Source organism: Arctopsyche grandis, chromosome 10, assembly GCF_051622035.1.
Source record: "Arctopsyche grandis isolate Sample6627 chromosome 10, ASM5162203v2, whole genome shotgun sequence".
NCBI classification, from domain to species: domain Eukaryota; kingdom Metazoa; phylum Arthropoda; class Insecta; order Trichoptera; family Hydropsychidae; genus Arctopsyche; species Arctopsyche grandis.
This window is the reverse complement of record NC_135364.1, coordinates 28,184,145-28,209,986: the sequence shown is the minus strand read 5'-3', so window position 1 is coordinate 28,209,986 and position 25,842 is coordinate 28,184,145. Positions and strand designations below refer to the sequence as shown.

The window sequence follows — 25,842 nt, the reverse complement described above, 5'->3', positions numbered from 1 at the left end:
TTTATTTCTGCGCGTATACGGTCATTTCGCCATACGCGCTTACACGCGCGCTACTTTTTGCGCTTCAAAAAACCGAACGCGCGTACACGGGCTTATTTCGGCGTTTTCGCTCGAACCGGTAGTGGTGATTTAGTATCAACATGGATAATACGAGCTTATAAGCGCGTCTACGCTCGTACGAGTTGCGCGTATGGAAAACGAAGCGCCTATACGTGCCTACATGCACTTCAAAAAACGAGATTATACGCGCGTATAAAACGCTAGTCTGAAACCGCCCTAAGAGTTTCGTACTCCGAGATATAAAACTTTTTTAGTTCGGAGCCCTACTATGCACGCTGCACCAGACAAGGAGTTAAACCCACTTTTATATGATCTCTTTGCCCAAGAACCGTCTGCAATGACTGTCAGTAAGGGATATCCTTCCTCGTCTATGTCACCATTTAAAATGGCGAGCCTTTTTTCTTCTTCACCAACGACAATCATTTCATCAAAGGCACATTCTTCGATTGTTGGCGCTAAATGTTGTTCTATGCTTGTGTAAGTTCCACGACTCAAATTTCATTTAATTGTGAATAGCCATTACCTGTACAAATAATTCCTTCTACGAAAGCAGTATTTGCGGAAACTTGCAGTTTCGGATCTTCGGAGTATACAGTTTCCTTTGCTAAGCACATTCTACACCGAAAAACATATTCGCTGAGAAAACCTTTTCTTATTTCTTTCACAAAATTTAAGTCAGATAATGTACAATTAGTGTGTTCATGCTAAATTTTTGAAAGCGCTGAAAATAAATATTTAATATCTACTATTCTGCGCCCTTCTAATTGTTCATGAATATCTGTTTCGTTGGGATTGTCTGCTTCTGCATCTATAACTAAATCATCAAGCCTCGTTGATGACGTTGAACTAGCTGTTTCTGATAAATTTTGATCGAATAAATCTCGCGGAACTGTATACAAAGATGTCGGTCCAGAACTTGTGGAGGCTACAGCTAAGTTTCCAACAGCAGCAGCATTGGCGACATCGATGTTTATCTCTTTATCTCTTCATTTTTACTACCAGACATGTCAATTATTTGACCTAAATATAAATAATTATTTACTACTTCTACTGGTTTATCATCTAAGGGGATGCTATCAGGCATGCAATAACTATTGAACATTAGTTTAGTCTTATCTACGTTAATTTTTAATCCTACTTTTCTACTTTCCCTGTCCAGCTGTGTTAGTCTGATAAGTAGGTCAGCTGAATCACGAGCTACTAGAACTATATCGTCTGCGAACCGAAGGTGACTCAAAAAGCGACCATTGATGCTTACTCCGGCTGTATCCCAATCCAATTTCCTGAAAACTCCCTCAAGCACCGCATTGAATAACTTGGGCGAGATTGTATCTCCTTGTCTTACTCCTTTTCCTATGCTATGCTCACATCACTACATTTTGCATAATAAATAATAGTTACTAAGTCACAAGAAAGCATTATTACCTGGTGGTCGAATGTGTTGTAAGATGGATATTTCGTTTAAAATATCGTTTTTGTCTTTTAGTCGACTGGAACATACGTTATTTCTTCCCTTTTCTTCCATCCATTGTAAGTACTCAGTTCTTAGACTTTCGTACAAACAAACGCTGAACGATATGCATATGACACGACGGAAAGGAGAATTCAATGAAGCGGGACGCGTAAATACATTCATAAGCGCGAGCGACCGAAACAGCATATTACGAAAGATGCATGTTCCCAAACGTTGCAAGTACAAATATTTCCCGCTCGCATCAATAATACATCAATAATATTCGATGTTTGGGAATTTGTGCTCGATGCAAAACGCGCGCGCACACACACACTCTCACTCACTTTCGTGGTAGTTCGGGCTGTAGCTCGAAGACAGAAAAAAAAACAACATTTTTTATAAAGCGATATTCAAAAGTGACGCTGCTATCCAACCCTCTTAAGGTCTGTTCATACCTATCCAGCACGACCCGTATCTAACAGGTACCTTTAACAAAACAATGCCTTTTCAAGCATTTTAATATGCTTTTATGTATATAGTATAATAGTATTTTATTACTAATATGTATATTAATATAATATAATTCCATACTAATATATTATTAAGGCTACTAAGCTACCGTGACTGGGAGACTTTCAATCTCGAGGAACGACATTCCTAAAGAAGAAATTCTCTCGGGCAGCTACTTAAATTTGTTTGTCTTATAAGCCAATTAATCTCTTCTCTTAAAGAATGACATATTAAAAATAAAGACAATTTGAGTTCCCTTGGTTAGAGCGGAGTATTTTTAACAGCCGCTGTTACATTGTGGGAAAGAGGTGGAGACGCAATCTCCAATGGGTCAAAGCTGCTATTACATAAATATAGTATACATATATAAGTAATTAATGTTGTATGTTTCTTCTAAATCAAATAAAAAAAAAGTTTAAACTATGCCCAATTCCACCTTGAGCGTTATGAAGCCAACTTGTTGCCAACGACCATACCACGTTGAATACACCGGTTCTCGTCCGATCACCGAAGTTAAGCAACATTGGGCGCGGTCAGTACTTGGATGGGTGACCGCTTGGGAACACCGCGTGCCGTTGGCCCCTAATTTTTTTTATTTTTTTTGATCTGCTTTTGGAAGACTGGCCAAGTAAAATAAATCATAATTATTAAAAAAAAATGTTTTTGGAAATTTCTACCACCTGCCTGGAAAAATATTTTTGTAGAGAACTCTGAAATATAATTCAACGGCATAAGAAATTTTAAAAATATTAACGAATTAATTTATTTTGAGTTTCAATAAAAATTAGTTGTCAGCAAAATATTAATGTATAATTGTTTTTTTTTTTTTATATGCATGCTGAAAAATTTTATTTAATAAATGCATAGGCCAGTTGCAAAGATATGTATGTATGTATTTAATTTCTCCCCTCTTCCGTTCCTTACGTAAATTTGTATAGATTAGAAAAATGTGAGTGTTAGTTTAATAATACTACTTATAGATGTCGTGAGGTTCATCCGATTTACCCAATGAGTAACATTTCGGTATGGCTTATAAGCCGCTATTTTCTTGGTTGGAGTTATCGCTTCTCGGCCTGTTGGCTAAGATCAAAGTGTAGTATCTGTTCTTATCAGCTTAATATCTGATAGTTCCCGCATCGCGGGACCAGTATATTAAACTGATTTTTGGAAAGTGACGGGATGATCGGGGCTTGCTCCACTCCTGTCGCGGGTTGGCCCGGCATTGCAGTGCCGCCGGGATCGGCCCACATTCACTTATCACATGACATAAGAATGTCCCTAGAACTTTATGTTTTAGTTCGATATGTTGTACGCCACCGATTCGACGAAGTGGCACTGAGACCATTCGTTGGTTGGTTTCGTAAGCACCCATAATAGTGCGTACGAACCGATGAACGAATGAATAGTTTCGGGGTTCAATTCTTTGAATTAGTGGCGTACAAAATATTGTGAACCTGTCACAGGACAACTGGTGGCTCCAGATCGGTCACTCGTGATCATCCGTCACGCTAAAATTGGTCACACGCTAAAACTGGTCACACCCAAAAATTTAAAATTGGTCACACAAACAAAAATATTCTCAAATACTTTTTATTTACGAAATTTTTATTATTATCGACTAGACATATGTTCGAGCCAAAGGCCCTCGTGGCCGTGGCCGTTGTTTGTGGTCTTCGCGAGGAGTTCGCGTGCATCTGTCAACCCATCTGACGTTCACATCGCTCGCATCCGAGAAGGTATGCAATCGCTTTTGCGTTAATTTCACTTTGACAGTTCGAATGTCAAATCAAAATTTAATCTTAATTCACCGCGGTAAATGTACCGCGGGGAGGTCTACGAAAACACTGATTGTGTCAGTAAGAGGATCCTTTATTTATGTTCACTTGTTACAATAGTAATTATATGTAAAAGAGAAGGTCGTTTTCGTTTCTCAGCTTCGGAGCCAATGGGACGTTGCCAGATAATCATTCTGCATGTTTGTGCAAGAGCGATGATTATGCCATCAGCTTCATCTTTAATATGGACGGTATCTAAAAGTGAATTCGTCATTTTATAATGAACTTGTTACATCTCATCTACATAAATAAATCGTCGGTAAGATTATTTGTTTATCTTTGTTACATTGTAAAACATTTTCGATATGTCATCTATATATTATAATATATATTCAATTGTAAATAGGTTTTTGATCTCTTACTCCTATTATGCTGTGCATTAACAATAATGTAATACTATGATTACTAGCCAAATAAAATAAAATTGTAAAATAGAAAATGATCAGTAGATCAGTAGCTATTAAAATATGAAGATATAAGATTTATTGTGAACATAATTTCGTAATAATAAAAAGCATTTAAAAATCAAACCAAATAATATATATTCAAGAATATGTTTATGTATAATGTGTTGAAAACATAATAAATCATTGTATTTACTGTGCATAAAAGGTTTTTTATTAATTTTGTCCCTGTAATTTAGATTTAGGTATATATATATTTTAGAATTTTTATGTTATGCATTTCAAAGCAGCAAAATCGTAAACTTTGTGTTTGTTTTTAACAATACGGATAATCGTGGTTCTATTGTACACACATATTACTTACTTATCAATACATTGGTAATTAAATCGGTGATAGTCAGCAACTCAAAACAATATCACTTGTACTATTCCATATTTTTCACTTCTCATATTCAACAATTACTCAATTTACTCATATTCAACAATTAGCAATGTTTTATATATGTATGTACGAAACATGAAAATATAGGTCTGGTGCATGGATCTTATCTCAAAGCTACGAACTGAATTGCTCCCGATGAAATATAAGCGATCAGGCTCGACGGCTGCAGTTTTTGACGGATTAGTGTATGTATCATTGTATTTACTGTGCATAAAAGGTTTTTTTTTTAATTTTTTCCCTGTAATTTAGATATATATATATATATATATATATATATATATATATATATATATATATATATATATATATATATATATATATATATATATATATATATATATATATATATATATATATATAGGACCAGTTTTCCCGTGACCAGTTTTAGCGTATGACCAGTTTTCTCGTGACCAATTTTCGCGTGACCAGTTTTAGCGTGTGACCAGTTTTCTCGTGACCAGTTTTAGCGTGACGGATGATCACGAGTGACCGATCTAGAGCGACCAACTGGTATAACACGATCTGATATAACACGATAGATAGATAGGTCAAGGGAGTGTCACTACCCGAGAAAACTATCGATAAAACGCAGTCACAATCATCAGTTTTCTCGTGATCACGGTGACCGATCACGAGTGTCCGATCTAGAGCGACCAGTTTCCTGTGACAGGTTCACATTTGACTAGTAGTCCGTTTACAGTCCTATGACAGGTTCACATATGACTAGTAATCACCGAACCCGATATTTTGTACGCCACTAATTCAAAGAATTGAACCCCGAAACTATTCATTCGTTCATTGGTTCGTACGCACTATTATGGGTGCTTACGAAACCAACCAACGAATGGTCTCAGTGCCACTTCGTCGAATCGGTGGCGTACAACATATCGAACTAAAACATAAAGTTCTAGGGACATTCTCATATCATGTGATAAGTGAATGTGGGCCGATCCCGGCGGCAATGCAACGCCGGGCCAACCCGCGACAGGAGTGGAGCAAGCCCCGATCATCCCGTCACTTTCCAAAAATCAGTTTAATATACTGGTCCCGCGATGCGGGAACTATCAGATATTAAGCTGATAAGAACAGATACTACACTTTGATCTTAGCCAACAGGCCGAGAAGCGATAACTCCAACCAAGAAAATAGCGGCTTATAAGCCATACCGAAATGTTACTCATTGGGTAAATCGGATGAACCTCACGACATCTATAAGTAGTATTATTAAAATAACACTCACATTTTTCTAATCTATACAAATTTACGTAAGGAACGGAAGAGGGGACGACTCAAATGATATCGAGCCAATGGAGGTCACCGTCAAGTCCCCACCAGGAACCGCACCACAAACCCACTCAAGTCAACCACAACCGAAAGAGAATCCCCGCCCCGTGGGCATCCGTAACTGGAAAAATTTCCGACAATCTCCACTTCATAACTCCCCCACAAGCACACACACGAGACAACCGTCCCAAAAAACGGTCCCAGCGCCCTGTCGGCTGACAAGCCTCATCAAACCCTTCACACATCTCAACCCCTCACCTCATTGGCAACTCGTGCCACCGCCTCAGCAACACAAAACACACGCCCAGCCCACCAGTCCATGAACTCGGGCTCAAATGCTCCCCCAGCAACTGGTCCTAAACCAAAAGTGGCCCCAATTTTCCTCAAGAACCCATCGGACTACAATGTACTATACAGAAAACTTGATTACAAGGATCACAAGTTTACATCCGTATATTCCGAGAATAAGGTGAAAATTTCACCTCTCACCATTACCGACTACCGTAACATCACCAAACTGCTCGTAACTGAGAAGTTTGAATTATAAGCTCATCCCCTAACGGAGGATAAGCCATTAAAAATTGTTATAAGGGGCATTAACCCAAACTTTTCCGAAAATGAAGTCCTCGCTGAATTGAACCGTCTTGGCTACAAAGCCACAAAAGCAACGGTAATGAAGTCACGACGCAACTCCCAAAAAATGCCCATGTTCACTATTGAGACCACACGCGATGAAGAGGGGAAGAAACTCTTCAACCTCCCAAGCATCTTCGGTCAAATCGTACGCACAGAATCACTTCGCCGCGGTGACACTGTACCACAGTGCCACCGCTGCCAGGGCTTTGGACATGGCTCTTAAAACTGCCATGTCGCCCCCATGTGCATCAAATGCACAGGTCCTCACCTGACCACCCAGTGTGACGTAAAAGACCCCACTCCAACTTGTACCAGCTGCAGAGGCCCTCACGTCTCCAGCTACAGAGGCTGCCTTGCAAACCCCAACAACAAAACCAAGAAAAACGCCCGTCAACCCCGAAACCCCACGCTCCCCCTACCTCCAAAACCACAGCAACCACATTATTCATACTCCAAATCCAACTTCCCACCTCTAACTCCCACCACCCTAGACACCCCGCCTAAAATAGTCACCCCCCCTAAACAAATCAACACAACACAGAACCAAAACTCAACCCCCTGGACGACTGAAAGCTTCAATCAAATGCAGTTTATGATGTCGTCCATCCTAGCCCAACTTACACAACTACAAAAATGACTCGATACCTCAAGATCGTTTACTGGAACGCCTGCAGCATACTCTGCAAGCGTGTCGAATTCGAGCAATTTTTGCTCCAACACTCCATTGCTATCGCGCTAGTAAACGAAACTTGGCTCAAACCTGGTAATCGACTACACTTCTCAAACTACACTACGTACAGAAACGACAGAATAGGAAAAGCCGCCGGCGGCACAGCCATATTCACCAAACACACAATCCAACATAACTTGGCCCCGCGGCCGATCACCACAGGGATAGAACTGACGTCGGTAGAAGTTTGGACTAACACAGGCACCCCACTTATCCTCCACGCAGTCTACAACCCACCAAAACAACACTTACTCACCGCAGACTTGGACAACATTTTTAACACCAACAAATCCACCATTGCCGCAGGTGACCTTAACGCCAAACACTCCAGATGGAACAGCTGAACCACAAATAAAAATGGGAAAACTCTAACTCCCAAAAAAACTCCTTAAAGTTACTCCCAACTCTCAAACCCAAAACTCTCCGTCACGGCCCCAGACGAACCCACAAGAATCCCTACTAACCTCAAAGGTAGACCCGATATTCTAGACATCGTTCTAACCCAAAATTTTGCAGGCGCGCAGTCCTTGACTGTAATAAACGATCTCTTTTCCGACCATCATCCGGTCATACTAGAACTCATCAACACCCCCGTCACTATAAATCCCACCCTCCGCAGCACCATATCTTGGGAAAAATTCTCAACTCTTCTTCATCAAACCGTATCTTACCCCCACTCGATTCACACCACCCAAGACATAGACTCCGCCATTAATACCATCACCGATGAAATACAGTCAGCCTTGGACGCCAGCACCACTACCACTCCTCACTCCCCTCTGCACCCGCAAGATTTACCACAAGAACAGAGCCAGGAAGGCATTCCAAAGGAACAAAGACCCTATCCTTAAACAGAGAATGAATAGACTTCAGCAAGACGTTAAAAACGCACTGTGGCAACTACGTAACGACAACTGGGATACTAAACTCAGAGCGCTAGAAGACGGATATAACGGTTTCTGGAAACTGTCTAAAATATTCAGAAGCAACGGCAATAGAATCGATAGTATCAAAGTTGGAGACAACTTCGTCTACTCCACCACCGATAAAGCAGAAGCACTAGCCGACAGTCTCCGGGAACAGTTTTCTCTATCAAACTCCAACCTACATAGCGACTTCTGCCAAAAAGTTGAAAGCTCCGTCAATAGCTACCTTGAAAACCCAGCCCCCGTACCCATTGTCGCCACTTCGCCGCTTGAAGTCCTAAAAATCATTAAAACTATCTCTGCTAAAAAGGCCCCTGGCCCGGATGGAATCTCCAACATAGCTCTAAAAGAACTCCCTCAAAAAGCCATCGCTGCACTCACAGCAATATTAAACGCCACCAACAGAATCTGCTATTTTACAAGTCAATGGAAACTTGCCAACATCATCCTAATCAGAAAACCCTTTTCGAACCCCTCCCTCGCAACAAGCTTCATCAGCTTGCTCTCCTCACTGAGTAAAATCCTGGAACGGATTTTAATCTCAAACCTCAACAACGAGATCGCTAAAATTGACCTCCTTCCCAAAACACAATTTGGCTTTAGACCTCAACACTCTGCAGTTCACCAGATACACAGAGTCGTTGAAACCGCAATAGACGGCTTCGACCGAAACATGTCCACTGGAGCAATCTTCCTAGATATTTCCAAAGCCTTCGATAAAGTTTGGCACGCAGGCCTCCTTTATAAAATGATTGCCGCTAACATCACCCCCCACTCAATTCGATCCATTGCATCCTTCCTAAGAGAACGGAAATTTCAGGTCAAATTGAAAGACCAAATGTCAACTCAGCGGGACATCCCCGCCGGAGTTCCCCAAGGCTCTATCCTCGGCCCCACACTATTCAACCTATACACACACGACATACCCACTCCCACCCATAGATACACAAACATCGCGCAATACGCCGACGACACTGCCATCTTAGCAAGCTCCATTAGCCCCAAGGGAGTCTCGCTTGCCCTCCAGAAGTACTCGGACCAACTAGTAGCGTGGTACGATAAATGGCTGATGAAAATCAACCCGGATAAAAGTCAGGCAATATTCTTCTCCAGACGTTAAAAACGGCGTAAACCAGCCAAGCCAGTAATCATAAATGACAAACCAGTCAACTGGACCACGTCTACCCGCTACCTGGGGGTAATAACCGACCAGAAACTAACCTGGAAACCCCACATCACCAATGCGGTGCGTAGAGCTAGGGCAGTTACGTCAAAGCTTTACCCACTATGTAAACATAACAGCAAACTCTCGCTTAAAAACAAGTGTTTGCTGTACAAATCCATCATCCGCCCACAAATCACATATGCGAGCCCCGTCTGGGCTCACACAGCCATCTCCAACAAATCAATACTCAAATTACAGACTGTCCAAAACAAATTGTTGCGTGCCGCGGGAAACTATGACTGGTACACAAGAAACACTATTATTCATAACGACCTAAGCACTGACTACCTTGACAAACTTGCCGTGAACTACTTCAAGTCTCTCGGCAAGATAGACAACCCCCTGATCAACTCCCTCAGTGAGACCAAACTCACGTTTAATCAAAGGCCCATCGACATTTTGAAGACGGGTATAGGCTAAAATTAGCATTCAGTTAAATTAAACAAATCACCACCAAACGGTCCCAAACCTGCTAACCACCCACTAACACACTAACCCCGACAGTATCCCACAGATGATGCACTAATTTTGCTTAGTGTTCTAGCCTGACAAACGTTCAACGAGCGAGCAGCCGCCAGCCCGCACTACAACATCAACGAGAGATCGATCTGATATAACACGATAGATAGATAGGTCAAGGGAGTGTCACTACCCGAGAAAACTATCGATAAAACGCAGTCACAATCATCAGTTTTCTCGTGATCACGGTGACCGATCACGAGTGTCCGATCTAGAGCGACCAGTTTCCTGTGACAGGTTCACATTTGACTAGTAGTCCGTTTACCGTCCTATGACAGTTCACATTTGACTAGTAATCACCGAACCCGATATTATGTACGCCACTGATTCAAAGAGTCAACGTAGAGACCATTCGTTCATTGGTTCCTACGCACTATTATGGTGTCCTTATGAACCAACCAACGAATGGTCACTATGACGACTCTTGAAATCAGTGGCGTCCAACATATCGAACTAAAAGATAAAGTTCTAGGGACATTCGTATGTCATGTGCTAAGTGAATGTGGGCCGATCCCGGCGGCACTGCAATGCCGGGCCAACCCGCGACAGGAGTGGAGCAAGCCCCGATCATCCCGTCACTTTCCAAAAATCAGTTTAATATACTGGTCCCGCGATGCGGGAACTATCAGATATTAAGCTGATAAGAACAGATACTACACTTTGATCTTAGCCAACAGGCCGAGAAGCGATAACTCCAACCAAGAAAATAGCGGCTTATAAGCCATACCGAAATGTTACTCATTGGGTAAATCGGATGAACCTCACGACATCTATAAGTAGTATTATTAAACTAACACTCACATTTTTCTAATCTATACAAATTTACGTAAGGAACGGAAGAGGGGAGAAATTAAATACATACATACATATCTTTGCAACTGGCCTATGCATTTATTAAATAAAATTTTTCAGCATGCATATAAAAAAAAAAAAACAATTATACATTAATATTTTGCTGACAACTAATTTTTATTGAAACTCAAAATAAATTAATTCGTTAATATTTTTAAAATTTCTTATGCCGTTGAATTATATTTCAGAGTTCTCTACAAAAATATTTTTCCAGGCAGGTGGTAGAAATTTCCAAAAACATTTTTTTTTAATAATTATGATTTATTTTACTTGGCCAGTCTTCCAAAGGCAGATCAAAAAAAATAAAAAAAATTAGGGGCCAACGGCACGCGGTGTTCCCAAGCGGTCACCCATCCAAGTACTGACCGCGCCCAATGTTGCTTAACTTCGGTGACCGGACGAGAACCGGTGTATTCAACGTGGTATGGTCGTTGGCAACAAGTTGGCTTCATATTTTGGTACTTAGCCCTACTGTAAATGATTTTTTTTTATTTTTAAAAATAAAACATATAGGCTAATATAAAATCATATTTAGATTATGGGAAAAATAAAAAAAATCATATTTTAGTTTTTCATTGTGTATGATTCATATATGCATCCTCGTGCATTCGTTACATTTCATGAAAAGTTTTGAAACTATTCTTGTCCTAATTGAATCACAGCGTTTCTAAATTTTTTATTGAATTTAGCTGCACCGAATTTCCTGTAAATGTCGATGGTATATTTGAAATTTTGTCTTGTGGCGGCTCGCTATATGACATGATCGAGTTCGGTCAACTTCCTGCGAGTTGGGACCAACTCGGCCGTGTTCATAGTTGCTACCTCACTCCGTCTTCGGCTGCCATAATAAAAACACGTGCATCAACATGCCAGTCGTCTCATTCGTTTCATCCCCTATAGTCTTTTTTCCACAAAAATTCTTTGACTTTGGAAGGTATTGAATTAGGTTTATTTTGTGATGTGGTAGGCAGGCGCGGCTCGTGCATGGGAACTGCGGCGCTGCAGCACCCCCAGAAAAAATACAAAAAAATCACATTTGTATACATTTACAACTTGTGAATATAATTTTTATTAATGAGATTATCATTATTAATGAGTATGTCAAATATATCTAAATACAAGTTGTAAATGCGATTTTTTTGTAATTTTTCTGGGGGTGCTGTAGCGCCGCAGTTCCCATGCACGAGCCGCGCCTGGTAGTAGGTTGTGTTGATTCTACATTATTATTAGGATGATTATTTCATATTGAAGATTCTTTAATTGATTATTTTTGAGTAATATTTAATGGAGGCACAAGAATTGTCAATTCAGAAATATTATGGTTTTCTAAATAATTATCAAACAATGTCTTCGAAACAATAAGATTATCTCGAGTCATCTAATTCGACATTACTGCCGGCAGGTATGCCAGAAGGAATGCAAAAAACGCTCAAGGTGGAATTGGGCATAGTTTAAACTTTTTTTTTATTTGATTTAGAAGAAACATACAACATTAATTACTTATAATATTGTTGCGTAGGGGTGGGTGGAGGATCCAAGTAAAAAGGCCAACAGTCGTTTCACAGCATTTATTGATGATTCAGGAGATACACGTACTGTCACTGCTCCGTCCAGAATGACCTGATATCGCCTACGTACCGCCTTATAAAGGGTAGATCTCTCAGGACGCCTAATCTGTTTACCTGTTGTATAGTCACGTATTCGGATATGTATTTCCCCGATATTGGGTCTCCCCGATATTGGGTCTCCCCGTACCGATTCTGAGAAATAACTAATATAAGTACAATTCGCTAAATCCACGGCGTACGTAACATTGCCTCCCTCTTAGGTCAAATCGTCCCGGTTGACCAACAAATCATAACTGATAAATCTACAGTAGTTACATTTATCTCCGATATCAGTCACATTTACAATTACAGCCGTTATCTTTGCAGTTACAATGAAAACAATGACATTTAATTTCTACTACCGTTACATTAACGTTACCTTTACAATTTAAATTCTGTAACAGTTAGATTAACGTCATCTTTACAATGGAAACAATTGCATTTAACTTTCGTTACATTTCAATTTACGACACCTTTACAATGTAAACAATTACATTAAACTTTCGTTACCCTTCAATTTACGACACCTTTGCAATGGAAACAATTACATTGAACTTTCGTTACATTTCAATTTACGTCACCTTTACAATGGAAACAAAAACATTTAAAATTTCGTTACACTACAATTTACGTCGTCTTTACAATGGAAACAATTACATTAACCTTTCGTTACCCTTCAATTTACGACACCTTTACAATGGAAGCAATTACATTGAACTTTCGTTACATTTCAATTTACGTCACCTTTACAATTGAAACAATTACATAAAAACTTTCATTACACTTCACTTTACGTCACCTTTACAATGGAAACAATTACATTAAACTTTCGTTACACTTCACTTTACGTCACCTTTACAATGGAAACAGTTACAGTAACATTTCTACTCGCCTAAAATTAGTCATCCGATGTTCTACATTTGGAAATCATTATTTGTTAGCTCTTCGGTCCAAAACTTCTCACGTGTTTGGTCCATGTTGCTCGTATCACCAAAGTCCAAATTTGCTATGGCAGCCCCGTATTCCTGTCATGTGGCCCAGCATCCTGCTGCAGACCAACGTTCAACCCAGAACGTGCTCCAAAGCCATGTCCCACAAGAATCGCTCCCATCCTCACAAAAGTGACTTGGTCCATGTCTCTCGTGTCACCATCGTCCAAATTTGCTACGGTGGCCCAGTGTTCCTATGTCATGTGGCCCAGCATCCTGCTGCAGACCAACGTTCAACCCAGAACGTGCTCCAAAGCCATGTCCCACAAGAATCGCCACCATCCTCACAAAAATGACGGTTGACCCTGGAAAATGTGCACCCCTCAGTCTGCCACTCTGTTGGTGGTGCTTCTTTTCCGTTCCCTTGACCCTGGAAAATGTGCACACCTCAGTCTGCCACTCTGCTGGTTGTGCTTCTTTTCCGTTCCATTGACCTTGGTAAATGTGCACCCAACAGTCTGCCACTCTGTTGAATGTGCTGCTTTTCCGTTCCATTGACCCAACTGAAATCCATTTCTTTCTGATGTATTTTCCCGTTACATCTGCGAGATGATCTAAACACTGCTGCAACTGTCCATGTATTTTTTCAGGTACTCGTGTTTCCACTAGTTTCCAACTAGATTTTTTTCGATGTTGACGTATATCAATTGTTCCGCTCTCTCTCTCGTTGAAGTCGCGATATGGCGTTTCTTCGGTTTCAAATGCCCTCACGTGGTTGATCCAAGTCACTTGTTTCCCCAACGTCCAAATTTGTTGCGGTGGCTCCGTCTTCCTGTCATGTGGCCCAGCATCCTGCTGCAGACCAACGTTCCACCCAGAACGTGCTTCCGTTGCCATTCCCTCTGAAGCGGTGCCTCTATCCTCCCAAAAGTGACTTGATTGACTCCGCCGACTGACCAACCAACATTTATCCAATCTGATAAATGTGCCTCTCTGCCATTGCATGGTTCCGATTGAATTCCATTTCAATCCGTTTACTTTCCGACTCTTCCAATTAGACTCGACTAGTTTCCAATTAGATTTTTTTTCCAGTTTGGTGACATCTGCCGTCAACAAACAGTTGAAGGGAATAGTGGCTTGTAATCGACATCTCTCAGTTGTAGTCGATCTCCGCTCCTCTTCTGACGACGATGTTTTCCCGTGGATCGTCGTCACCTACAGCCGCTAATTCTTGCTACTTGCGGCGAATTGGCGAACTGCCCTCGTCCCGGTCGCCCTTTGGATGACTCTGCAATTTCCGGATGCTGCTCTCCGATGTTGCCCTTGACAACGCCTCAAGTTGTCCTCTCCCGGCAGCACTTGTACGAAACCTCCCGTTTCGTAACCTCCTTCCGTCATCCCGATGAATTCTTGCTCCTCCGCATTCCTGCTCTCCGCTCCTCTTCTGACGACGATGCTTTCCCGTGGATCGTCGTCCCCAACAGCCGCTAATTATTGGTACTTGCGGCGTACGTGGACCGGTGAACTGCACTCGTCCCGGTCGCCCTTTGGATGACTCTGCAATTGCCGGATGCTGCTCCTCGATGTTGCCCTTGACAGCGCCCCAAGTTGTCCTCTCCTGGCAGCACTTGTACGAAACCTCCCGTTTCGTAACCTCCTTCCGTCATCCCGATGAATTCTCGGCGGCCACCGCCGATAATGTCAAAGTCGAGTTGCAGTTGTAGGAATCTCGTCGTCGTCATCGTCATCGAAACATTCGAGAATATTCCGCAACAACAAACTACATTCCCGAAACCCAGACGACATGCACCTGCAGTCATTATACTAAACTCAGGCGGAACGCCCCTACCAGTCGAGTGGAACCAAAACGGTCGAAACACGCCGCCACCATTAAAATACATCGAGCGGAAAGGCGCCAAGCATTCCAGAAAATTCGACGCCTCGACGAAAACAAAATTCCTCTCGTACGCGTCAATAACCACTTCCATCAAGCATTCCAGAAAATTCGACGCCTCGACGAAAACAAAATTCCTCTCGTACGCGTCAATAACCACTTCCATCAAGCATTCCAGAAAATTCGACGCCTCGACGAAAACAAAATTCCTCTCGTACGCGTCAATAACCACTTCCATCAAGCATTCCAGAAAATTCGACGCCTCGACGAAAACAAAATTCCTTTCGTACGCGTCAATAACCACTTCCACCAAGCATTCCAGAAACACTATAAAAGGAGGTACAACCCAAACCACGCCAGTCGACCCAGAGCAGCAAGCGTCGACACACAGCAGCAGACCAGTCAACATCCAGCTCCTGACCAGCCACCACTTCACTACGCGGACTTGGAAGAACAACCAGCCAGCAACACACTGCCGTATCCAGCGACTTGCCGAACATAGCCGAACAACGAGCCAGCAACACACTGCCGTATCCAGAGACTTGCTGAACATAGCTGAATGCCGAGCCAGCGACACTCTACCATATCCAGAGACCGCTGAACGACAAACTTTTGCCAACAATTAATCATACTTGTGTATACGTGTTACTACCAAATAAATACCATATTCAACATAGCTGTATTTAATACCGAACACAGACGAACCTGTCTATAATACATGGCGGACTGGTGGTGAAGAAGACCTTCACAACAAGACTAGATCCCCATAACTGGTGACCCCCGACTAAGAGCCACGCAGCCTTCAAAGCAGTCAACAAAGCAGCCCACAGTGCAGTCAACTTCCAACCTCACCATAACTGGTGACCCCCGACTAAGAGCCACGCAGCCTTCAAAGCAGTCAACTTCCAACCTCACCATAACTGGTGACCCCCGACTAAGAGCCACGCAGCCTTCAAAGCAGTCAACAAAGCAGCCCACAGTGCAGTCAACTTCCAACCTCACCATAACTGGTGACCCCCGACTAAGAGCCACGCAGCCTTCAAAGCAGCCTACATAGCAGCCCACATCGCAGCCTACATAGCAGCCCACATCGCAGCCTACATAGCAGCCCACATCGCAGCCTACATAGCAGCCCACATCGCAGCCTACATAGCAGCCCACATCGCAGCCTACATAGCAGCCCACATCGCAGCCTACATAGCAGCCCACATCGCAGCCTACATAGCAGCCCACATCGCAGCCTACATAGCAGCCCACATCGCAGCCTACAAAGCAGCCCACATAGCAAACTACACAACTGCTAACATCATGTCTGTAAACGGAGACGACATCCCAGCAGCCCAGAACGAAAATCAACAAGAGCAACCACAACCCTTGGAAGACCAGCACTCAACGCACTTCGTCAACCAACGTTCTTCACGCAAGACCCGCTGCCGAGACAACTAACTCCAGCACAACCAACGAAGACCAGCACTCAACGCACTTCGTCAACCAACGTTCTTCACGCAAGATCCGCTGTCGAGACAACTAACTCCAGCACAACCAACGAAGACCAGCACTCAACGCACTTCGTCAACCAACGTTCTTCACGCAAGATCCGCTGTCGAGACAACTAACTCCAGCACAACCAACGAAGACCAGCACTCAACGCACTTCGTCAACCAACGTTCTTCACGCAAGATCCGCTGTCGAGACAACTAACTCCAGCACAACCAACGAAGACCAGCACTCAACGCACTTCGTCAACCAACGTTCTTCACGCAAGATCCGCTGTCGAGACAACTAACTCCAGCACAACCAACGAAGATCAGCACTCAACGCACTTCGTCAACCAACGTTCTTCACGCAAGACCCGCTGCCGAGACAACTAACTCCAGCACAACCAACGAAGACCAGCACTCAACGCACTTCGTCAACCAACGTTCTTCACGCAAGACCCGCTGCCGAGACAACTAACTCCAGCACAACCAGCAAAACAGTCACGCGAATGACTCCACGCAGAACACAGCAGCCTGCACAACAGCACCATCCAAGCCATCACAAACCTTCACTACCAACGCAGCTCGCCCAAAATAAGCAACCTGGTAGAGAACAAGACTTGGACCGGCATGCAACACAAGACCCGCTGTTGAGACAACTTTCTCCAGCACAACCGGACAAACAACGACGCCATCGAGTCAATAGACTCCAACACATCAAGATTCCCACAAAATCACACACATCGTTAACACTCACCGGAGAGCCATGTAGGAATCTCGTCGTCGTCATCGTCATCGAAACATTCGAGAATATTCCGCAACAACAAACTACATTCCCGAAACCCAGACGACATGCACCTGCAGTCATTATACTAAACTCAGGCGGAACGCCCCTACCAGTCGAGTGGAACCAAAACGGTCGAAACACGCCGCCACCATTAAAATACATCGAGCGGAAAGGCGCCAAGCATTCCAGAAAATTCGACGCCTCGACGAAAACAAAATTCCTCTCGTACGCGTCAATAACCACTTCCATCAAGCATTCCAGAAAATTCGACGCCTCGACGAAAACAAAATTCCTCTCGTACGCGTCAATAACCACTTCCATCAAGCATTCCAGAAAATTCGACGCCTCGACGAAAACAAAATTCCTCTCGTACGCGTCAATAACCACTTCCATCAAGCATTCCAGAAAATTCGACGCCTCGACGAAAACAAAATTCCTTTCGTACGCGTCAATAACCACTTCCACCAAGCATTCCAGAAACACTATAAAAGGAGGTACAACCCAAACCACGCCAGTCGACCCAGAGCAGCAAGCGTCGACACACAGCAGCAGACCAGTCAACATCCAGCTCCTGACCAGCCACCACTTCACTACGCGGACTTGGAAGAACAACCAGCCAGCAACACACTGCCGTATCCAGCGACTTGCCGAACATAGCCGAACAACGAGCCAGCAACACACTGCCGTATCCAGAGACTTGCTGAACATAGCTGAATGCCGAGCCAGCGACACTCTACCATATCCAGAGACCGCTGAACGACAAACTTTTGCCAACAATTAATCATACTTGTGTATACGTGTTACTACCAAATAAATACCATATTCAACATAGCTGTATTTAATACCGAACACAGACGAACCTGTCTATAATACATGGCGGACTGGTGGTGAAGAAGACCTTCACAACAAGACTAGATCCCCATACAGTGATAACTGCAATTCGACAACCGAATATGTGATGACCGATTCTGTGTGTTGCAGTGAAAACTGCATTTTTTTATTTCGTGTCTCCATGGCTCGAACTCTCTCCTACAGCTCCCGAGGATGGCTTCGCTGTAGCTTCTCTTCCTTCGCTGGTGACTTTGTTCCACGGCCCATCTTGGATCCCACTTCTGAAGACCAGTGTTGCGTACGGGGTGGGTGGAGGATCCAAGTAAAAGCCAACAGTCGTTTCACAGCATTTATTGATGATTCAGGAGATGCATTTAAAAAAAAAAAAAAAACAATTATACATTAATATTTTGCTGACAACTAATTTTTATTGAAACTCAAAATTAATTAATTCGTTAATATTTTTAAAATTTCTTATGCCGTTGAATTATATTTCAGAGTTCTCTACAAAAATATTTTTCCAGGCAGGTGGTAGAAATTTCAAAAACATTTTTTTTTTAATAATTATGATTTATTTTACTTGGCCAGTCTTCCAAAAGCAGATAAAAAAAATTAAGGGCCAACGGCACGCGGTGTTCCCAAGCGGTCACCCATCCAAGTACTGACCGCGCCCAATGTTGCTTAACTTCGGTGATCGGACGAGAACCGGTGTATTCAACGTGGTATGGTCGTTGGCAATAAGTTGGCTTCATATTCGGCTTCATAACGCTCAAGGTGGAATTGGGCATAGTTTAAACTTTTTTTTTATTTGATTTAGAAGAAACATACAACATTAATTATTTATAATATGTATACTATATTTATGTAATAACAGCTTTGACCCATTGGAGATTGCGTCTCCACCTCTTTCCCACCCTTGTAACAGCGGCTGTTAAAAATACTCCGCTCTAACCAAGGGAACTCAAATTGTCTTTATTTTTAATATGTCATTCTTTAAGAGAAGAGATTAATTGGCTTATAAGACAAACAAATTTAAGTAGCTGCCCGAGAGAATTTCTTCTTTAGGAATGTCGTTCCTCGAGATTGAAAGTCTCCTAGTCGCGGTAGTTTAGTAGCCTTAATAATATATTAGTATGGCATTATACATATTAGTAATAAAATACTATTATACTAAATACATAAAAGCATATTAAAATGCTTGAAAAAGCATTGTTTTGTTAAGGATACCTGTTAGATACGGGTCGTGCTGGATAGGTATGAACAGATCTTAAAGGGGTGGTGAAAAAGTTCGGTCACCTTCCTGCGAGTTGGGACCAACTCAGCTGTGTTCAGAGTGGCTACCTCACTCTGCCTTCAGCTGTCATAATAAAAGCACGTGCATCAACATGCCAGTCGTCTCATTCGTTCATCCCCTATACTTCTATTTAAAATTAAATTCCATTCTTCGGTTTTTAAGTTCTGCAAATTTATCAATGACTTTTCTATTAAAGTCCGGTATTTCCCCAATCATTTCTTTTTCTATGCTAATCATAGCCAATGCGGTTAATCTATCCTGCCCCATTGAATTTCTCAAAAACGATTTAATGCTATTAAGAGCTGAAAAACATCTTTCCGGCTCTGCTGTGGTCATAGGAGTTGTGACAATTATTTTTAAGACGGCAAAAACCTCGATAAGCGAATTTCCAACACCCGTATCACGAAACAAATTATATATTTTATAAACACTGTTAATATTTTTAAAGTGATGAAGTTCATATAATGCGTGTAATTCCGTTTTTAGACGTTGTTTGTCTAGCATTGGGTATGCTTTAACGGTTTCGTCGACAGAATATGATCTGAAAATGAAATATTGGGGTATAAACAAGGGAAAAATAATTTTACAGCAGACAAATGACTTGTGAACTTAAACCGCTCTTCAATTTGACTAGCGATATAATCACACACTTCTATTGCTGTGATTATATTATTCGCTGTGTAATATTTTATCCTTTTTTGAGGAGGGAAAAAATTTAAATCATCAATTGAGGACAATTTATCCCGTTTTCCCCGTAAAGTTTTAATGAAAGTGTCTACCCCTTCATGAACAGTTAAAGCATTGGCATCCTTGAGTTGCAATTTAGTATATAAAATATCAACATGAGGCATGATTTCGTGAAAAAAATTCAACCAAAAGTTAAAGTTTTCATTTTCGAATATACCAAGAAGCTCCGAAGCTCCAAGAATCGTAGCTGGATTTTGATCGTTTTGAAGCGTTTCAAAACATTTAATTAGGGCATCCTTATTCTCAAATGCCGTATTCACGACTCTAATGTTAAAATTCCATCGAGTATTCGAACCTCGAGCAATTATTTTTGAAACTTTTTGAAGTGCGTCCAAACGCGAAGAAGATTTCGAAAAATAGGCTGGTACTCCAGAAAGATTGCTAAAAAAAATTCGCGCTTGCTGGTTTCGCGACGCGGCTTTCTCAACGACTAAATTAAGTTGATGAGCATAACAGTGAATAAAGTGTGCATTTTTATAAATTTGTTTCAAAATTTCCTGCACACCTCCCCTCTCTGCGCTCAGTACAGCGGCACCGTCGTAAGTTTGGGCAATAAGTTTTTCACTCCCCGCGGTACATTTACCGCGGTGAATTAAGATTTAATTTTGATTTGACATTCGAACTGTCAAAGTGAAATTAACGCAAAAGCGATTGGCAACCTTCTCGGATGCGAGTGATGTGAACGTCAGATGGGTTGACAGATGTACGCGAACTCCTCGCGAAGACCACAAACAACGGCCACGAGGGCCTTTGGTTCGAACATATGTCTAGTCGATAATAATAACAATTTCGTAAATAAAAAGTATTTGAGAATATTTTTGTTTGTGTGACTAATTTTAAATTTTTGTGTGTGACCAGTTTTCCCGTGACCAGTTTTAGCGTGTGACTAGTTTTCTCGTGACCAGATTTAGCGTGTGACTAGTTTTTTCGTGACCAGTTTTAGCGTGACGGATGATCACGAGTGACCGATCTAGAGCGACCAGTTGTCCTGTGACAGGTTCACATTTGACTAGTAGTCCGTTTACCAAATATCGAACTAAAAATTAAATTTAAAAATTGAAATTAAATATCAAAATTAAAACTATTATTATCATATTAAAATTAAATTCAAATATCAAAATAAAATTATAATCATTATATTAAAATTAAAATAAAATATTGAAAGTGAAAACAGAACATCCACAATTTAAATAAATTTTCGAGATTGACCTAAAATTAGATCAACAATCACATACAGGTAATCCTCGACTTACGATGTTTTGACTTTCGAAGATACGCACTAAGATCGAAAAAAAATCAAAGAATTATTATTTTTAGTTCCCCGTAAAGCACAGTTACTGAGAATATATCATGTATTAGTATGGGTGATCCAACGATTGTCACCAATCCATTGCGTTGTCGGTACATCAATCGAAATTTTTATTCTCTAATTGTTTCTCTCGTCGAAATAAATCAAGTAATTAAATCATTTCAGAGGTAACATTTATCGGATAATGTGTGATTATTAATTTTATTTCGACGAAAGAAAAAAAAACCCTTTGACAAATCACCGACAACCGACACCGCGGTTTTTTGTCAAATGTTTTTTTTATCCATCATCGACGGCCGAAATACAGTGACATATCGTGTCGACTTTTAAGAAATAATAACAAGATTTTTTTTTTCGCTCGTAAGCAGAGAAATTTTAATATTTCTCTGGTTTTAAATGCGTATCGTCGTAATTCAAAACATTGTTGTAATTCAACACATCATCGATGATCTAATTTTAGCTCAATCTTGCTCTTTAGCTTAATTTTGATATTTAATTTAATTTTTATTTCGATATTTTGTACGCTACTGCTTTTAAAAGTTGGCCCAAAATCGTCGTTGGTTTGGTCCGTACGCAGCATAAGAGTGTATGTGTTTTCAGTTTACAGCTGGCGTTAATAGGATTATAGGATTAATAATAGGTTTATTGGATTAATAGGTTTAGTCGATTACAAATCAACTAATAAATATCATAAACCCAAATACGCTTTCAACAATTTGCGTCAGGGCAGTTGCGTATAGAGATTGTGATTAGAGGTTGTGATATCTCGACTTTTTTTGATTCTCGAGATTCGAGAATTTCATTTTCTCGGAATATTTGAATCTCGAGATTTGAGAATCTTATTTTCTCGAAATGTTTGAATCTCGAGAATTCGAGATTTTCTTTTTTGTTTCGAATCTCGAGAATTCTCGATAAAGTGTAATTTTTTTTTAATATAGTGAATTAATTTTTTAGCATATAAAATCGACAGCATCAAAAGGACACAAACACTACATATGTATGTATATTATATCAGGGGTTTATAACTTTATTAAAGACATGATGAAAGAAAGATATAGAGAGATGCAATAGAACATTGAATAGAAAATAAAGTAAAATTATATAAAAAAAATATTTTAAGAGAAGGCACGAAAAAAAATAAAAATATACAAAAGTAATTTAAAATAGTAAAAATAACAATATGTAACAAAGAATTTTATAAAATTCCCAGTTTCGCCACCCGGCTTTGCCCGTGTTTTTGTGACCGGACAAATAATAAAAATACTGAACATCTATGCATATTAAAATACTGTAACGAACGGATTTACGCGCGCTTATCTGATCTCGCGGTGGGAGTGCAGAGGGCGTTTACGTCGTTCTTCCAACGTTTCACTTTCGGTCCCGTGAGGTAGACTGTATTTTTTTTTATATATTAATTATACATTAAAGTACACAGCCCATACACAATTATTTAAAAAAAATTGCAATCCTGTAAAATATTTAATTATTTCAGGTGCCGTGTCTTCATATCGGAAAGAGCTGTGAAGAAAAGACAACAAATGCGAAAAATTCAGCCGTATTTTCGTATATTTGTGATAGATTAGGGCTTGATAGAAAAATTGAGGATAAGAACATTAATATTAAGCGGCAAATTACTAATTTTAATAGCAATATTTCCCAAAGGTGGACAAAGTCTCATCGTGTTATTAAGTACATGCTGGCGCGTGAATCGAAATGGCTAGATCAAAAAATCACCTTTTATCCTCAGCACCAATTTACCAAGCCATTACCAGTACCATCACGCAAAAAAAATGGGATCAGGAACCACTTATTTATTCTATACTGAGAAATGCAACAATTATTAGAATAATATCTACTTCGTTTTAGACTTTTGCACACCTAGATTGTCAATTTCGACCAGTGCTAATACCAATCATTGCTAATCCTTTTAGTCGATGTTGTGACATAAGCACGAGGAACAAGATGATAGAAATGACAAATTACAAATTAAGAGGCAAACTTTTTCTTTAATAGTAATCGTAAGTGAAAGTAGGAAGAAGTAAGTAATAATAAAAAAGAATGAAAGTATAAAAATTACAAATGAAGAGCTGTGCCAAATTATGAAAACTGTCGATCTTCTTTATTTTTACAAGGTTTATTTTCTCTTAGGATGTGGCTATTTGTACATACAGTATCGACGAATTATTGGCTATTTATACATACAGTACATAGTACATAAGAAGATTATGGGAATTGGGATATAAGAATAAAAACTTTTCCTTCGGCCGTTGCATATAACCTAAAAGTGCAACGTTTGACAGTGAAAGTGACGTTTGGTATAAACTTTTTAAAAGTCAACAAAACCGTTCAAAAAAGGTGCATGGTAAACGGTATATACTCACTTAATTTGCGCGAGCAGGATACAACAGGAACAAGAGGAACATGCTTTTCCTCCTGTATTCTGCGCGCGCACATTAAGAAAAAATGAAGGAAAAATGAGGAAAAGCATGTTCCTCTTGTTCCTGTTGTATCCTGCTCGCGCAAATTAAGTGAGTATGTACCAGATAAGTGTTATACAATAGAAGTGCCCTAAGGCATCAAAAGTGTCGACAGTTGCGGTGTGGCTGTGGCCACACTCCGTTCGTGAAAAAAAGTCTGCTAATTAAAAGCTGGCGCGTAGACACGATGTTCTGACTCTTTCTCGCGCGCGGACACGCTTACGAGCGTGACAGAGACAACTATTATTACTAGTCACCGGAGCCTGAGGGGGCCGTGTATTGTTCAAAGGTTGTAAATGCATTGTTAAAGGTTTGCCGAACAATGGATAGCACTGTGACTATCCTACCTCTAATTATAGTACTGTGAACGCGTTTGACACAGGGTATTTGTTCAAAAAGGCACTTCTATTGTATAAAAAAGCATTTCTTCGTTTTATTTATAAGAAAGAGTATGGGTACTACCCATATCTCTATTCTACTCCTTTCCTTTTGGGCATGCTTGGGTATAATTCCCTTGAACTTCGGAGAAACTTCTCGTTAATTCGTTTCGTTCTCCAGCTATTGCGTGGTAATACGTCATGCCCGTTGTTGCTGGAACAGTTGGGACTTTATGTCCCTAATAATTATGTGCGTGGTAGACATCATCATTTGATGGTTGTACCTGCTGCTCGCACAGTTCTTTTTCGAATGGCTACTATTCCAAGAGCTATTCGACTTCTCAATGAAATCGTTGCTGCTGTCCCTGAATGTGATATTTTCCACCTTGGGGAGCGTAGATTATCGGATATTATCTTAACATATTTATCTGGTAACCTGCGCTCATCATTACTTTCTTAATTTGAATGTGATGAATGAGTGGAATCTTAATCTACTCTCTTCCATTTGGGCCTCGCTGTGATTTTATTTTTTATTCATATTTTGTTTTATTTTATTTTACTTTTTCTTTCTCCTTTGTACATTTTTATATACTATTTTAATTTTGTTCAGTGTAAACAAAGAATGGGATTTATGGATTTTATTTTTAATTTTTACACTTTTGTTATTTTTTTTTCTCTCTGAATGATGTATTATTTTCCTTTTGTTACTTTTTTTTTTATTATTTTATTTTACCATGTTTTTTGCTTTTTCCTTTATTTACAGTTTACTTGTTTTTATATCATGTTTTTATATCTTTTTCAAATGTAGGCCATTGTGGCGCATTAGGTTCTTCCTGTAATGCCACAATGGTCCAAAACTATTAAATAAATAAATAACACTTCTCTGGAATGTACCGTTTACCATGCACCATTTTTCTTTGATCTTTCGATTTTCGATCTTTGTGTTTTCTGTAATTTAACATTCTGTCTCGTCACGTAGACCCGTACAGTACATATGAAACTTTTTCTTGACTTGATATTTTGGGAGTTTTTATGCTTAGGAGTAAATTTACAAATCAAATATGAAATATGAAGCCATTTTGTTGCCAACGACCATACCACGTTGAATACACCGGTTCTCGTCCGATCACCGAAGTTAAGCAACATTGGGCGCGGTCAGTACTTGGATGGGTGACCGCTTGGGAACACCGCGTGCCGTTGGCCCCCTAATTTTACTTTTTTATTTAATGTACACAT

General features: G+C 40.5%; 1 protein-coding gene and 7 non-coding genes across 9 annotated transcripts; 3 read left to right on the top strand and 5 right to left on the bottom strand.

Annotated features, from left to right (window-relative positions):
- The first annotated feature begins 2,485 nt into the window (after positions 1 to 2,485).
- Positions 2,486 to 2,604, top strand: LOC143918494 (5S ribosomal RNA). The gene has a single exon (XR_013261138.1). It is a non-coding gene; the product is annotated as a 5S ribosomal RNA (ribosomal RNA).
- Positions 2,605 to 3,083: 479 nt separating this feature from the next.
- LOC143918483 (U2 spliceosomal RNA) lies at positions 3,084 to 3,276 on the top strand. The gene has a single exon (XR_013261127.1). It is a non-coding gene; the product is annotated as a U2 spliceosomal RNA (small nuclear RNA).
- A 2,364-nt stretch (positions 3,277 to 5,640) lies between these two features.
- Positions 5,641 to 5,833, bottom strand: LOC143918484 (U2 spliceosomal RNA). Its single transcript, XR_013261128.1, has one exon. It is a non-coding gene; the product is annotated as a U2 spliceosomal RNA (small nuclear RNA).
- A 4,688-nt stretch (positions 5,834 to 10,521) lies between these two features.
- Positions 10,522 to 10,714, bottom strand: LOC143918482 (U2 spliceosomal RNA). Its single transcript, XR_013261126.1, has one exon. It is a non-coding gene; the product is annotated as a U2 spliceosomal RNA (small nuclear RNA).
- A 479-nt stretch (positions 10,715 to 11,193) lies between these two features.
- LOC143918495 (5S ribosomal RNA) lies at positions 11,194 to 11,312 on the bottom strand. Its single transcript, XR_013261139.1, has one exon. It is a non-coding gene; the product is annotated as a 5S ribosomal RNA (ribosomal RNA).
- Positions 11,313 to 15,436: 4,124 nt separating this feature from the next.
- LOC143918404 (uncharacterized) lies at positions 15,437 to 18,396 on the bottom strand. 2 transcript variants are annotated; one of them, XR_013261117.1, is made up of 5 exons: positions 18,251 to 18,395; positions 18,031 to 18,198; positions 16,217 to 17,813; positions 15,831 to 16,153; positions 15,437 to 15,778 (listed from the first exon to the last, which is right to left on the bottom strand). XR_013261117.1 is itself a non-coding variant. In XM_077440320.1 (3 exons), the coding sequence occupies exons 1-3, from the start codon at positions 18,354 to 18,356 to the stop codon at positions 17,344 to 17,346; spliced, it is 816 nt and encodes a 271-aa protein (XP_077296446.1). In that variant the 5' UTR covers positions 18,357 to 18,396; the 3' UTR covers positions 16,927 to 17,343. The 2 variants fall into 2 exon arrangements, 1 of the variants encoding a protein (XP_077296446.1); XM_077440320.1 differs by lacking the exons at positions 15,437 to 15,778; positions 15,831 to 16,153 and having other exon boundaries at positions 16,927 to 17,885; positions 18,251 to 18,396.
- A 623-nt stretch (positions 18,397 to 19,019) lies between these two features.
- Positions 19,020 to 19,138, bottom strand: LOC143918493 (5S ribosomal RNA). The gene has a single exon (XR_013261137.1). It is a non-coding gene; the product is annotated as a 5S ribosomal RNA (ribosomal RNA).
- Positions 19,139 to 25,690: 6,552 nt separating this feature from the next.
- Positions 25,691 to 25,809, top strand: LOC143918489 (5S ribosomal RNA). The gene has a single exon (XR_013261133.1). It is a non-coding gene; the product is annotated as a 5S ribosomal RNA (ribosomal RNA).
- The last annotated feature ends 33 nt before the right edge of the window (positions 25,810 to 25,842 follow it).

Coding starts and splice junctions, on each gene's coding strand:
- LOC143918404 (XM_077440320.1), bottom strand. CDS start 18,356: ATGATTAATTGTTGGCAAAAGTTTGTCGTTCAGCGGTCTCTGGATATG. Junction 18,199..18,250: donor AAGTCTCTGGATACGGCAGT/GTGTTGCTGGCT, acceptor TGGATACGGCAG/TGTGTTGCTGGCTGGTTGTT. Junction 17,886..18,030: donor TTCTGGAATGCTTGGTGGAA/GTGGTTATTGAC, acceptor GCTTGATGGAAG/TGGTTATTGACGCGTACGAG.